This window comes from Rhamphochromis longiceps, linkage group LG17 (assembly GCF_057381845.1).
Source record: "Rhamphochromis longiceps isolate RC_006_pf linkage group LG17, R_longiceps_female_GT1.1, whole genome shotgun sequence".
NCBI lineage: Eukaryota > Metazoa > Chordata > Actinopteri > Cichliformes > Cichlidae > Rhamphochromis > Rhamphochromis longiceps.
Window position 1 is genome coordinate 26,677,527 of NC_140573.1, and position 14,295 is coordinate 26,691,821.

The 14,295-nt window shown below is 41.0% G+C and overlaps 1 protein-coding gene across 2 annotated transcripts; it reads left to right on the forward strand.

The window, feature by feature from the left end:
* The first annotated feature begins 5,935 nt into the window (after positions 1-5,935).
* Positions 5,936-9,014, forward strand: myf5 (myogenic factor 5). 2 transcript variants are annotated; one of them, XR_014908127.1, is made up of 4 exons: positions 5,936-6,491; positions 7,406-7,478; positions 7,688-7,992; positions 8,025-9,014. XR_014908127.1 is itself a non-coding variant. In XM_085386531.1 (3 exons), exons 1-3 carry the CDS (start codon positions 6,039-6,041, stop codon positions 7,885-7,887), a joined length of 726 nt encoding a protein of 241 aa, XP_085242657.1. In that variant the 5' UTR covers positions 5,936-6,038; the 3' UTR covers positions 7,888-9,014. The 2 variants fall into 2 exon arrangements, 1 of the variants encoding a protein (XP_085242657.1); XM_085386531.1 differs by having other exon boundaries at positions 7,688-9,014.
* Positions 9,015-14,295: the final 5,281 nt, after the last annotated feature.

Sequence of the window (14,295 nt, forward strand, 5' to 3'; positions counted from 1 at the left end):
GTTCTACTATTGCAGTTGTGCAAACCTTGGTATATTTATTTGCAAGGGCATGCCAGATTGGTGTTTGCAATCCATTGTATTTTGGATGGAACATCTGATCCTTATTAGTTACTCAGGACTGATACTCTATTAAACCCTCCTTTACCTTCAGAACTGCCTTAATCCTTCATGACATAGATGCAGTTGGTACTAAGCAGCCCAAAGCATGCCAAGAAAATAACCCCCAGACCATTACACCACCACCATCACTCTGAACCTTGGATACAGCTCAGGAGAAATCAAGACTCATCAGACCAGGCAACTTTTTCCACTCTTCTCTTATCCATTTTTAGCGATTGCTGGCAAATTGTAGCCTCAGTTTCCTGTTTTTATTTCCTCCTGCTGTGATCTGTCCAAGGTGTACCCTGTCTCTTGCCCTAAGACAGCTGGGATAGGCTCCAGCGGAAGTGAATGGATGAATTTCAGTGGGCCTCCCCTGTCTTGTTCTCGGGCTCTTTTGCCACCTCATTTAAAAATGCCCCTGCTGGTTGCATTAAAAAAACCACAACAATTTTAAAAAAAAGCTATTTGCTCAAGATCTGCCAGTTCCGTTAACATTCAACATTCTACTAGAGGTCCATATAAACCATTTAAACTGCCCTGAAACATTTTGCTGCTCTCTCTGTTCCAACTGGCATCCAGCAGGCCTGAGCCCACAACAGTAACTCGAGTCTCCTCCAAACACAGCGTGCCTCTGCTCTCCTCTCCTATCATATGTTGGGGACGTGGAAACTTGGGTTGCAGGCATAAGTGCAAAGCCCAGCAGGATAATGAAGTTATCTGAGCCATTAATTCATCATCGCTAGCTTCGTCATCTGGTGGCAAAGCGTTCACACACGAGCTATTTAAACGTGTGACATGATGCTAACGACATGGAAATCCACCGAGTCTTGTATTGACATGATAAAGGGGTGTTTGTTGATGATGTTGGGGGGGGGGGTGCACTGCGCTCCTTCAGATCTTAGCAGATGACACAGAGCCATGGTTGACCTTTGAGACTCTGCCTCATCTCTCAGGCCTGCAGCCGCACACACAGATATGAACACACAAAGTGTCTCTCGTGCACACATGCCAAGTTCATAAGGAGTTAAAGACCTCAATGAAATATTAAGCCAAGGGAGAACAATGCATATCTCAAAGCTTTGATTTAGCAGTGGTGCAAAGACAAACAATTTTACTCAAGTAGTGTGCTTGGAATCAAATTTGAGGTGTTCCTCCTCTAACTTGAACACACTTTTTGCTATGTATATTGACTCCTTTTCAGTATCTTCAATAATTCATTAAAAACAACCAGGAAGAAAGTTCAGAGGTTTGGAGGCCTTCGTCTGTTTGGTGTTCTATGTATTTTAAGTAGTCTGAAGTGTGTTGAGTGACTGGTTCAGGATGCCAATACGCTCTACAAAGCTAATTAGAGGGACCTTTCTTCCCACAGCTGTGAGGCTTTTTTCATTCTATATTTTATGCCAGTGTTTCCTCTCATTAAGGCACATCATGTACACATGTCCTTTTATTTATTAACTAGTCTAGAACAGGTAATTGAATTGAGTTTGTTTTTAATATAGTGGCTCGACAATTTCCAACAAAAGAAAACCTGCAGCGCTCTTACAAGATCTGTTGGTTTGTGCGTTAGTCTTTCTAGCTTTGGGGCAGTGTGTGTTTCCCTATCTACACAACACCTCTACCACATTTAATTTAAAGATACCGGAAATCTTTTTTACTTGAGCATGCATAGGTGCACGTTCTGGATAAAGCATAACACTCATGGTTTTTCTTTAGCTACTTGAGTGTGGATTAATAAAAAATACTTCAAAGTTCAAAGTAAAAGTTTGTGCAATATTACTTTCACAGTACTGTGTACTTTTATTCCCAAAATGAAGTTAACACTTCCAGAACCAAACTAAATTAAAGCTGGTAAACATACACTAATGCAAGGTTCTGTATGATATGGTATTATTCAGCATGCATACATCTTATACTAAATATCCTTTTTTTTCTGTAGAAACCAGACAGAAATCCGATAGCGCTAACAGTAATGTGATTTTAATGGGCTCCTACTCACTCATTCTGATAGCAGTGATACTTACTTTGCAGCTCATGTGTGTAGCAGTGGATGTAATATCTGTTACAATGGAGGCCGGTAATCACATTTAAAAAAAGAACTCAGATGAGTGTGTGGGTTTTTGGGGGTGGTGGTGCATACAAGCACATTTCCTTTCTGTGCTGTTAGTAGAGTTGTATTGACTGCATTTTGAACCTCATTGTCTTATTTTTGTGTTTGCACCATCTGACTGTGTGCATGCTCACAGAAATAGCCCTGCTCTCTCCAAGTCCAGACTTTCTCTTGTATGACTTTACGGGGATTTCGGTGTTACTGATGACACCATATAATTGTCATTTGGCTGTGAAGGCAGCGTTTTGAAAGTTAAAGCTGATGAAAGGCGAGCTGTTATAGGAGGGGGGATAAGCCTGGAGGCTGAAATGCTCTGATTTACTCAGACTTTCCTTGAATATCCTGCTAGCAAAGGATTCAGTACTGACGGGGCTGGCGGTGCACCTCTTTCTGCTCGCTGCCAACACAAATGGTGTTGCCACTCATTTTTTTTTTCATTCGTTCTTGTGGGGAATGTAAAATGGACTTGGATTTTATGTGGGTGGGAAATTGCCTTTAACCAAAAACACTGTGCTTTGAAAAATAAAATCCATTGTTCTTTCTTTTGATTTTGATTTTATTTGATCGCTTTTGTTTGCTTTTTTCCTTTCATCCACAGCTTTCCATGTAGAGCAAACTGAGGTAAGGACCCAGTTAGGAGCAATAGAGTTTTTCTTTCAGATTATAACATTTTAAACATCTAATCAGTATGATATTTTAACAGGGAAGTGCCCACTGTTGGGCATTGGAAGGGGTCTTCCCACCCAGCAATACCATTTTCATGTCAGCATGCATTTTTTTTTACTGATAAAGTTAAACTTTATTTATTTATTTATTTATTATATTTATATTTAATAGTTGCACTAACCCAAACCATTACTTTTTCTAAACACACCAAGTAACACATTCCTACTTAAAAACATATTTAAAAATCATACAAATATGTGAACAACTGTGATCTCAATGTTTTAAGCTTAGGTCTTTGGAGTCCACCACACCTCCCATTTTCAAATGTGTTCAGGGACTTAAAATAATGTTGGAAATTCGTGCAGAGGAACCTTTTTTTATTTAAGGGAATATTTATGTTCACAAACATGAAACAGCACAAACTGCTGTTGTTTTTATATTTTGATCAGATATTCTGACTTCCTGCCCACCTCTCCATGACTTCCTCTTGCTCCTTCTGTGCCATGAAGTTAACCTAACTCGAATAAATATATATTTGATCTTTTTATTTTAAATAAAATTCAACTTAAATGTCAATAAGACAGAAAAGGGGACATGGGCTGTGTTTGGCCTCTGGAGTGGGGCATGGTAAAGTCTGAGAACCACTGGGTCAAGTGAACACATCGAGAGGTTCAATAAATCTCAATGGGATTCTTGTAATTTACACAAACTTGCATTTTAAGATTGACTTAATTTTCACACTGTTACCTGCGTCATAATCACGTACTTAATTACTCAACTTACATTTTACATATTTTTACATATAGAGAATATTTTGCTGTTATTTCTGTTTTGTCCTTTTAAAAAGTTTTGACATTTGTATTATTAACAATACAAACGAAAAGCAGACATGCCCATGCATAGACAAACTAATGAATCACCCTCAGTGGGACTGTCATAAAAAGGAATACCACCCCCCCCCCCCCCCCCCCCACACACACACACACACACACACAAACACACAAAACCGGCTAAACCACTTTCTAATCCCGACAACTTTTGATGGTATTCAAAGTGGCCACTCAGTACTTTTACTGTTCTGACAAGTATATACCGTAAATCCTATAACTCTGGATAGTTTGGATTTATTAAATAAAAATACATTTATTTATAGATTTCCATAAAACCGTTTATTTTGCTAAATGGGAGGAGGAATGTAAGCGATGCACTGCCTCTCTATCTGGGGGATGGTGCAGCACCAAGCAAGCAGCATAAAGTCAAAGCGTGAGGCACTTTAGAAGAAATAAGGTTTTCAGACGTGAGGCAGATGAAACATAAAAAGATCACCTCCTGCCCCTCACTTAACTCTGTCTTTGACCCTTGAGAACAACAAAAAAGCAACCTCGGAGAGCTCCCCAGAGACAAGACGAGTGCGCAGATCACATCTCCAGCCTGCGCGCAATATCGTCTCCCCGCATCATTACGCCATGTGCTGCACTAATCTAACCCCCCGGCTCAATTAAGCTGATGCCAGGTTTTCTCATTGTCCGAGTTGTTCTCAGTCTAAACAGCCTTTGATCTTCGCAGCTAGCTACAAGCTCAGGCGAGCCGATGTCTTCTTCAGCTGTGCCTAATCCAAACTCCGACGGCAATTCAGAGGCAGCAGCAGGTACTGGTGTTTTCTTAGGTGTGCGCAGTTCCCAGAGAAGTGGTGATGGGGCTGGAGGGAGTGGGGGTCGTGCCAAACGCTTTGACACATTGTGAGAAATATCCGCATTGTATCCTTGTAAGCTGTCACCAACATCATTACCTAAACCAGCTGGACTGGGTCAAACTGTGAAAAGCATCATTTCAGAATCTTTAGATGTTTCTGCAAATCTTAAATGGAGACACTTTATCTTCTAACTACAGGGATGTTAAAATATGGGGAAAAAGCAATTTGAGAAAAGGCTTTGGATCGTTTTCACTGTGTACTTTAATTCTGTTAAATTAGCCTCAAACATTGGGGTGAGGACCCCAAGGAAGGGACATAAGAATGAATGTGATTTGCTGATTCTGCAGTGTTGGCCTTCAAAAATTCAGCTCAGATCCTCTGTTATTGTTAAAGATGGATTAAAAACTGCGGGATGTGGGACTTGAATGTTTATCAGTCCGGAAAAAAAAGATGTTGGAGAGCCACTACAGGGACAAATATTGAATTATCTTCACTGTAAACATCCTCACTCCGTAATCCCTGAGTCATCCCCTTGAATGAAAGCCTCTGCACCATCACGGCCATCTGTTGTGTGCTTGAGTCGTGTCAATAACTCACCATCACGGCCATCTGTTGTGTGCTTGAGTCATGTCAATAACTTTTAACGGTTAAAATTTGGTCCCTCAATGTTGCAGGGAGTTGTGCAGTGGTGTCAGTGCAATAATTACTGTTTTAATGAGCTTTGGCAAACAGGGATCGGCTCATTCACAGCACCTTAAGTAATGAGTTTGAGTGTTTAAGGGGGGGGCGGCTTACCGCACTAATGTGAATTCACAGGGCTTGAAATGCTACACCTTCCTTTGCAGCTGGGCTGCATCTGCAACGCTGTTGTCTTCACCGTAAAAATTGCCCTGCATACTCCAACAAGTGGTCACCCTCTTTTTCAGCAGAATTTGACTAAACTAAAAACACTGCGATGTTCATGTCTTCACAGCCACGTGTCACTTTCACTGTGCGCTATGACATGATGCCTAAAGGCTGGTTACAGATACATGCAGCATAAATAATACATTACAATACTTATTAGCGCTTTAAAACATGCCAGCTTCGGTCAAAGCTGCACTCCCCTTAAACATCTCTAAGCCTTGTATTAATTGTGGACTTGTAAGAGAAGAATGTTGATGAGTGGGAAAACACCAGTAAGTGCAGATGTGGGAAACTCCACAGGGTACTGGGGGGTGAGAAGCAACGAGTTGGGATGTGGCAGGGAGGGAGAAGAGCCGACTCCTGCCTGCCTTCTGGCTGGGCCAATGGGCCATGGTAATTAGATCTGGCCAATGTGGGCCCTGGGCTTTGGCCTCGGGGCATATAAGGGGGGCCTGGGGCAACAGACCCCTCATATCACTCAGAGGTCTCTTCTCTTTCACCCAAACTCTACTACCCTTCTTCCTTACTTCCTTTGCGGCCATCTCCTTCTCCATCCAACAAGCCATGGATGTCTTCTCGCCATCACAGGTCTACTATGACAGAGCATGTGCTTCCTCTCCAGACAGCCTGGATTTCGGCCCAGGCATGGAGCTTGCTGGCTCCGAGGAGGACGAGCACGTCAGGGTTCCAGGAGCCCCCCACCAGCCAGGACATTGCCTCCAGTGGGCCTGTAAGGCCTGCAAGCGCAAGTCGAGCTTTGTGGATCGCAGACGGGCTGCCACCATGCGCGAGCGCCGGCGGCTGAAGAAGGTGAACCACGCTTTTGAGGCTTTGAGGCGTTGCACTTCGGCCAACCCCAGCCAGCGCCTGCCCAAGGTGGAGATCCTGCGCAACGCCATCCAGTACATCGAGAGCCTGCAGGAGCTGCTACGAGAACAGGTGGAAAACTTTTATGGCCTACCTGGAGAGAGCAGCTCTGAGCCTGGAAGCCCGCTGTCCAGCTGCTCTGATGGCATGGTAAGACCGCTGATCCTCATCTTTATGCAAATGCCTGGTTTTATCAGGGTCTTTGGCAGCAAAGAAATTAGAACCACTGCACAGCAAATCCCGGAAAAGGTCTTTATTGTTGTTTACTGCTAAAGTCATCATCAGTGTTGAACAAGAGCACTTCTATCAGTTCTCTTTACCTCATCAAGTTTTTTATTTCAATGCAGAACCCTGATTTCCACTTTAGCAACCTGTTAATCAAATGAGCTTGCTTTGCCTCAAGACCATAATTATCATGGTTTTCCATGCATGACATACACCTCCCATAATTCCTTAATGCAAACATCTATTATGTTGTCTTACAAGAATCTCCGTCCTCTGCTTGTGATGCTTATTATTACAGGTTATATTGAATCTCTGTTTGAAGGTGACTTTGCATCAAATAATACAAAAACAACTTATAAGGCTGGATTGGACTAATGGCTTTCCCACCACCGGACACTTTATAGCCCCATTAAACCAACCTAAATCCACCTTACTGAAGTCTGGCAGGCAAAACTGGGCGCTTTTCTGCATTCCATCCTGACTGCATGTTCTGCACCACTGCCAGGATTTTCTGCAGATTTACTAGGAGAAAGTGTCATCTTGCACAAACTGGTGTTGCTTCCACTGATACAATCGATTCGCTACACTCGGAGTCGGGCCGGGGAGGGGAGAGCACAAAAAACCACTTTGGCTTTAAGGTGCATGTGAAATAAAGAAGCCAATAACTTTGGAATTCAGGATTTATTAGCCTGTCCGAAATATCATGGCGGGCACTGCACTGGGTGTTTTCTTCCTATCCAGTATAACACAGCGGTTTAAACAAGCAGCTTATCATATCTGTCTGTTTGCAAGTATTTGAAGGAATTCAAGGGTAAATTCAATTTCACATTTCCTTTCAGGCTGACAGCAACAGTCCAGTGTGGCAACAGCTGAATGCAAACTACAGCAACGTCTATTCATATGCAAAGAACAGTAAGACCTTTTAACTTAAGCAGCAGTTTGATATGAATATAATGTGAATTCTTGCCTGCAAGGCTTTAAAAAACGAATACCTGAACAGCAGATTATGTTATATTTAGACTTTATTTTATTACGTTTCCATCTCTAAAGTCAGCTTATATAACATGCCGAGCTGTATGATCCAAATTTGGCTAATTTGAATTTGGGATCCTCTTCATCAGATAGCGTGGATGATAAAGCAGCCGGAGCGTCCAGTCTGGAGTGCCTGTCCAGTATCGTGGACCGCCTGTCCTCGGTGGAGTCCAGTAGCTGTGGGCCGGCTGGCCTTAGAAACACATCCAGCTTCTCCCCCGGCAGCTCTGACTCACAGCCCTGCACACCGGAGAGCCCCGGATCCAGGCCCGTCTACCACGTCCTGTGAAGCAAACCTTGCTTTGATGTGAATATATATTGCCTCAGGCGGGCGCCGTGCTTTTACCCAACACCAGCTGCATTTGCAACCAAAAGCGATAAGAACTAGTTTTGGGCAAGTGGGAGGAAAACCCAGCAGAACCTGAGGGACGCGCGGTGGCCAGCTTTTGTACTGTACATGAGATTGTAAATATGTAATGTAAATGCCCATTTATTCTATACTTTCTATTATCCCCACTGAGACATATTTAATTATAACAGCTGATGTAATGTTGCATTATTCAAAAAAAGAAATGGTATTTAAGCAGTTCAGTTCAGGTGAGTGTGAGTTTTAGCAGGTTTTGTCCTGTTAAAAGGGAGTTTTTTTTTTTATCCCCACTTTTTTATTTTTTTATTGTAAAGTGTCATGAAATGACTAATGTTGCTTTTATTGGCACTATATATACATGAATAAAAAGTGAACTGAATTGAAGGAGTGTTGTGCTACACTGTTACATCCCCTGTTTTGTTCTTTGGTCTTTTTTCTACTTTTTTTGCATTTAGAAACCAGTTTTTTTCTAGTTAATCAGATGCTACGCTGAAAGTTTGGAGACCGAAAAATAAAATGTCTGCAAAAAAAAGTTGAAAATCCTAATTAGCATGAATCTCACTCACTTTAATAGAGCTTTTCAGCAAAAGTTAATTAATTATGAACAGTTCACCGATGCTGAAAGCGGCTGCTGCCATTTCAGTTTTTATCTTTTGATCTCTTTGGCTTTTTGAAGATTTAAAAAAAATATTGTTTCTAGAACAGGTCAATTTTTCCTTACGATGGCAGATTTATATTCATTTGCAGAATCATGATTAGGAGTCCAAAAAACTGTCAAAATAAAAGGCCAAGTTATTTATTATGTGCCTCACATGTGGTGTGTCCCAGACGTCTTGGAGTTTTCTTCAGCTAACAAGGTGTCAGGATCACTGATAGAGGTCATCTGATATCGTTTATCATTTTTACCCTGCCATAATCATTCATGTCGCCTGTTTGCTGATGAGTCAGTACAGCAGTGTAAAAGCCAAATTCGTGGTGTCTTTCCTGGATCACAGAAATGATTCAATAAAAACCGACAACTGTGTAAATAAAGGAAAAAATTCAAAACATCTCTAAACTCATTTTTGTGTCTCTGTACTCGTGAAGTGTAAAGCTGCACTCTGTGTGTGTGTGTGTGTGTGTGTGTGTGTGTGTGTGTGTACCTGTTTGTTCCTTCCTACCAAATGTGAGTCATCATTAACACCCTTGATTACACCATCAACACAAGAGTTAAGAACAAATGGCCTCTAATTGCATGTATTGTGTGACTGAAGAGGAGGAGGCGGCGGAGGGGGAGGGGGTCACATATGTGTTATACTCCGTCATGTCTTTGATCATGCACTAAGAAAGCTTGTTTTCAACGGATGAGTTGGAAAGCTGTAATACCGTGTCAGTGCATTTGTCAGAAAGGTACGAATTTCGAAAACATATTATCACAAAAAAGCAGAATCTAATGTAAACCACACAAATCTGATACAGCTCCACATGGATCGTCTAAAGTATTACCATGCTGCTTTCATATAAATGCATCAGTTATAATGATGTTTGTAGAAATTTTTTATTTTATTCTTTTTTGTTGTTGTTATGTTACATTAATCTTGCTAAACAACACATTCATTTACTGCTGCTTATCCAGGTTCGAGTTGCAGGGAGCAGCAGTTTCAGTAGAGACACCCAGACCTCCCAGCCTGGGACCCGAGAGATGCCAGAGAGAGACATAATCTCTCTGGCATCTCTCGGGTCAGCCCCGGGACCTTCTCCATCACTGCAGACATTGTGTGAATCCATCTGTAAATTTTGTGGTCCTCTCTCCGCTCACCAAAAAGAGGTGAGCACTTCACCCTTTTTCCGGCCGAGGACCATGGTCTTAAAGGTGCTGATTCTCCACGCTCTGATGCAAATCACCATAGTACACGCTTGAGGTCACTGCCCAACGAGGCCAGGAGAACCAAATAATGGGTGGCTTGGGATGTCTGTGGCTCAGGAGGTAGAGCGGGTCATCTGGTTTTCGGAAGGTAGGTGGATCTCTGGCTTTCAGTCTATATGCCTTTGGCAAGATACTAACCCCAAGATACTCTGTAATGTAAAAAGTCCTGAGGCCACTAAAGCAGGTATTAAAAAATCATAGACAACAATAACATAGACAATTGATAAAATACCACCCTACCCACAAAACAGTATAAAAGTATAGGGAGACAAAAGAGCACAGGGCTCAAGCATAATGAAATAACATAAAACAAGAGATAGCAGAGTATTCATAACCACATGACTGATTACACTTTTAATTTAGGTATCATCCCAATCTGGGTCCAAGGTCTGCAGGAGAAGAAGAAATGACACATGTTGATAACTCGAACAGAAGATGCTGTTTGAGGATTTAGCTAAACGTTCATGTGTTACTGAATCCAAGATTTCAAGAGGAATCACTGAGCACCTACGTGCTGCTTATGTAAGCATCTGTATGTTAATTTCGTCTCAGCAAAAAATAAATAAATAAATAATTATCACACTTAACATAGCACATTGCATTGGCTTCTTACCCAGAATTTAAATCGCCTGATTGCATATCATCATAAGGGTCTAATGTTAGGCTGCATGTGAGCAAGAGGTTACAAAAGAAAAGCTCAGAAAATTCATGAAAGTCAAATATGTTTAGGAGAGATAATAACATATTTCTGACAGTAGCCATATTTTAAAGGGCAAGCCATTGTTGACAATGTTTTCTTTTCTTCTTTTTTTTTAAAGATTTTACAGCATTTTGATTATAAAAACTAATTTAGAGCTGTGATTAGATTAAATAGTTAATATGCATAAATTTCAGTAATTGCATCATGCAAACATTTTGGGAAAATAAATTGTGTTTGTCAATAAATAATCGATATTTATGATCAAAATTCATTTTTTGTTTTGTGTGGTTTTGTTCTCTGTTTTTTTCTAATACTCTGAACGAGAAGTCTCCACTTGATTATCTCTTGCAGTCTCCACGCTCAAAAATGTCCTCCCTGTGCCAAAGGGTTTGTTAATGCATTGTCCAGAGTAGCATTTACAGAACATTTCATTCCTCACAAAAATTTCATTTTGTAATTTATTCAGCAATTAAAGAGAATTTAAAGGCCCTTCCGTGACTGTATTTCCTCTATCATGTCAGCAAAATGAAACAAGAATTTTTAACTTGACTTTATTAGCATATATTTAGATATATAACATCCAATTTGCATATTTAACCTTAAATATTATAGCGGACTCCTCATACTAAAAACAATACTTTGAATGTAAGTAATTCAATTTGGTGGTTTCATGGTTTCATGCTGATGTCTATTAGATCATTTTAGAATACCAGCAAACGTTATGATAGCCACTTTTTATGCAGCAATGGTGTTAATGATCTTTAAAGAAACAAAGTAGCATTAAAAGAAATACAAGAAATATGATAACTGTCCAAGTACCACCAGTATTTATCCAGATGTACAGTCCAAGAAGTCTCTTCACCTGCCACTGAAGAGATAGTTGCAGTGTAGCACCCTCCAAAAGCAAATCCCAGCAGTTAAACAGTGTGTCTGTCTCAGCTACAATGCAATGAAACATTCTAGCAGTGGCTTGTATTTCACTAACCTCTGCTGTCAGCTGCAGCCTACACTGCAAATGTCGCTTATGTAATTTTCCGTGGCTACCTGTGATTCATGAATCTCACCCTCACCAACCCCACACGGCGTCCACACCACAACGTGCCAGCAGTTTACACGAAGGTTGTTGGGATTGAGCTTTATTTAAAACGTGTAAGTTATACAGGGACCTGTTTTTATTATAAGTGTAATAACATCACTCAGAGGCCAGCACAGTCATTCTTGTAGTACTGTGCAAGACCACAAGAGAGAGGTGTTTCTTGTATTTCTCCAACACGTGAGAGGCCATATTCATGAGTTTATTGATCATTATTTAAGAGCAGATTTTATATGCCGCAGGTTGTATTTATGTAGTCTCTAAATGATCCTCTTGATAGTGTTTCTGTTGGGTAATTCATATATTCTCTCATCTTTGAGGGAAATTCTGATCTCATAATGAAACTTTAACTGTGGAGGTCTTTGGAGAATTCAATCTGCCCTCTGGCAAAATCTGTGATGCTGCTCTCTAAGTGAGGAACTGCAAAGGCAGAAAAGGGAGAGGAGATGAATTTGAGCACACTTCTGAACTGTGAGCAACGCTGCAATATAAGAAACGTTTAAACCTGACGTTTCGATCATACTACTGCTACTACTAATCCATCCATCCTGTTAAACAGATAAAGATAGAAGTGAGTAGGATGGAATATGGAGAAAACACACCTGGATGTTAAGCTAACTGGCCACTTTATTAGGTACACCTGTTTAATTGCTCTGTAATGTAAATGTACAGGCATATAAGCATGGTCAAGATGACCTGCTGAAGTTTGAGCATCAGAATAGAGTCGAAACATGATTTAAGTGACTTTGAACATGACATGGTTGGCCGCACGGCCTCTGCTGAATGTTTCAGAGACTGTTGAGTTAGTAGGATTTTCCTGTAGATGCATCCCTATGTTTCTGGGTTCCTACCTCACTGGAGAATGGCTGGACTGCTTGCAACTGATAGGAAATCAACAGTGACCCAAATAGCCACTTATTACACCAAGGTATGCAGAAGAGCATTTCTGAATGCAAGACATGTTGCACTTTGAGGCAGATGGGCACAGCAGGAGAAAACCACACCGGGTGACACTCCTGTCTGCCCAGAACAGGAAGCTGAGGCTGCACTTCATACTGACTGAAAATGTTCCCTGGTCTGATAACTCTAGATTTCTGCTGCAACATTCAGCCGGCAGGGTCAGAATCTGGCTTTTGCCTCAAGCTTCTGGTGGAATAACTTTCTTGGCATTCATCAGGTTCCTCATTAACAAGGGAGAATTATTTCAACCCCACAGCCTACCTGAGTCTTGTTGCTCAGCATGTCTGTTCCTTTATGACCAATAATAGCTTTTTTGATCCAAAAGGGAAATTCATGTTTCACATAGTTCATCTGCTATTTGGATGAGAATTAAAAATCCTGATTTCTCTGGGTCCAAATTATTTTCTGCATCTCTCCCTCTTACAACAGATAGAGAGCAGTCTTCCAGTACTGATGTTTTTTTGTTCCATGAAGATTTTAAAAAGTGGTGGTCAGAGTTATCCAGGATGGCTTCTGATGTCTTTAGTGTGCATCTTTCCCCCGCCACCCTCAACACGTCCAGTCTGGCTCCAATTACAGAGCCATCTTTCTTCACCAGTTTGTCCAGTCTCCTTGCATCCTTGTTTCTGATGCTGCCTCCCCAGCACACTGCAGCACAGAAAAGCACACTTGCCACCACAGACTGGTAGTACATCTGCAGCAAGTTACTCAGATGTCAAGAGATCTTGGTTTCCTTAACAAATAGAGGCAACTGCCCATTTTTGAATAGTCTGTCTGTATTCTGGAACTCGTCTACTTTGTTATCTATTTTGGTATCACCTCAATGTCCACCCCACAAACCTTCTGAGGCTGGAGAGGAGGCCTGAATCTTTGGGAATCTACTACTATCCTTTGTCTTAGTGATGTTCAATATGAGGTAAATGGCCTCTGTAGTCAGCAGATCTCAGTTCAATAGCACACCTTTTGCATGTGGTGGAACAGGAATTATAATCATGGATGTGCAGCGACTGCTTGGTGCTATCGTGTCAATATGGACCAAAATTTCCAAGAATAATTTCCAGGATCTTGTTGAATGTGTGCCACAAAGAATTAACACAGTTCTAAAGGCAAACGGGGGTCTAACCTGGCAGCAGCAAGGTGTGACTAACAACGGGCATGTTAAAACAGATAAATAAAGAAATAAAGAAACAATGAAATAACAAATATCTTTGTAGCAAAAGTGTTTAGGAGAGAGGTAAGGTATTCCTATCTTTCGTAACACTTCCGTACTGTTTATAATATCTATTGTTTGATTTCTTTCCTCTTTAATAAAGTTTCTTCAGTTCTAGGGACACACTTTCATTTGGAAACAATTTGTTTATACTGCAAAATGTGCCTCTGTGTGCAAGCTTGGTGAAAGGTTTTATTTGTTAAAATACCACAGAGCCTTCGGTGATGTAAAACAAAAAATCTGTCTATATTAAATCTAAAAGAGATACATCTAAATGCCCGACAGCTGTGCAGTAAACCTAGTCTAGCCTTGATAGAAGTTTACAAAAGAGATCACGAGTTAAAGGTAAAACTAAAGAAACCGCTGGGAATTTTTCGATCGTTGTATCATCTTTGTTGTGTCTCACAGCCACAGATGTGAGCCTTTTGAGAAGGTGTTGCATTCAAGCTCTCTTTACCATC

Bases quoted from the DNA above. Each gene is read 5' to 3' on its own strand.
- myf5 (XM_085386531.1), top strand. From the start codon at position 6,039: ATGGATGTCTTCTCGCCATCACAGGTCTACTATGACAGAGCATGTGCT. The intron at 6,492-7,405 runs GTAAGACCGCTG...ATTTCCTTTCAG, and splicing joins CCAGCTGCTCTGATGGCATG to GCTGACAGCAACAGTCCAGT. The intron at 7,479-7,687 runs GTAAGACCTTTT...CCTCTTCATCAG, and splicing joins CTATTCATATGCAAAGAACA to ATAGCGTGGATGATAAAGCA.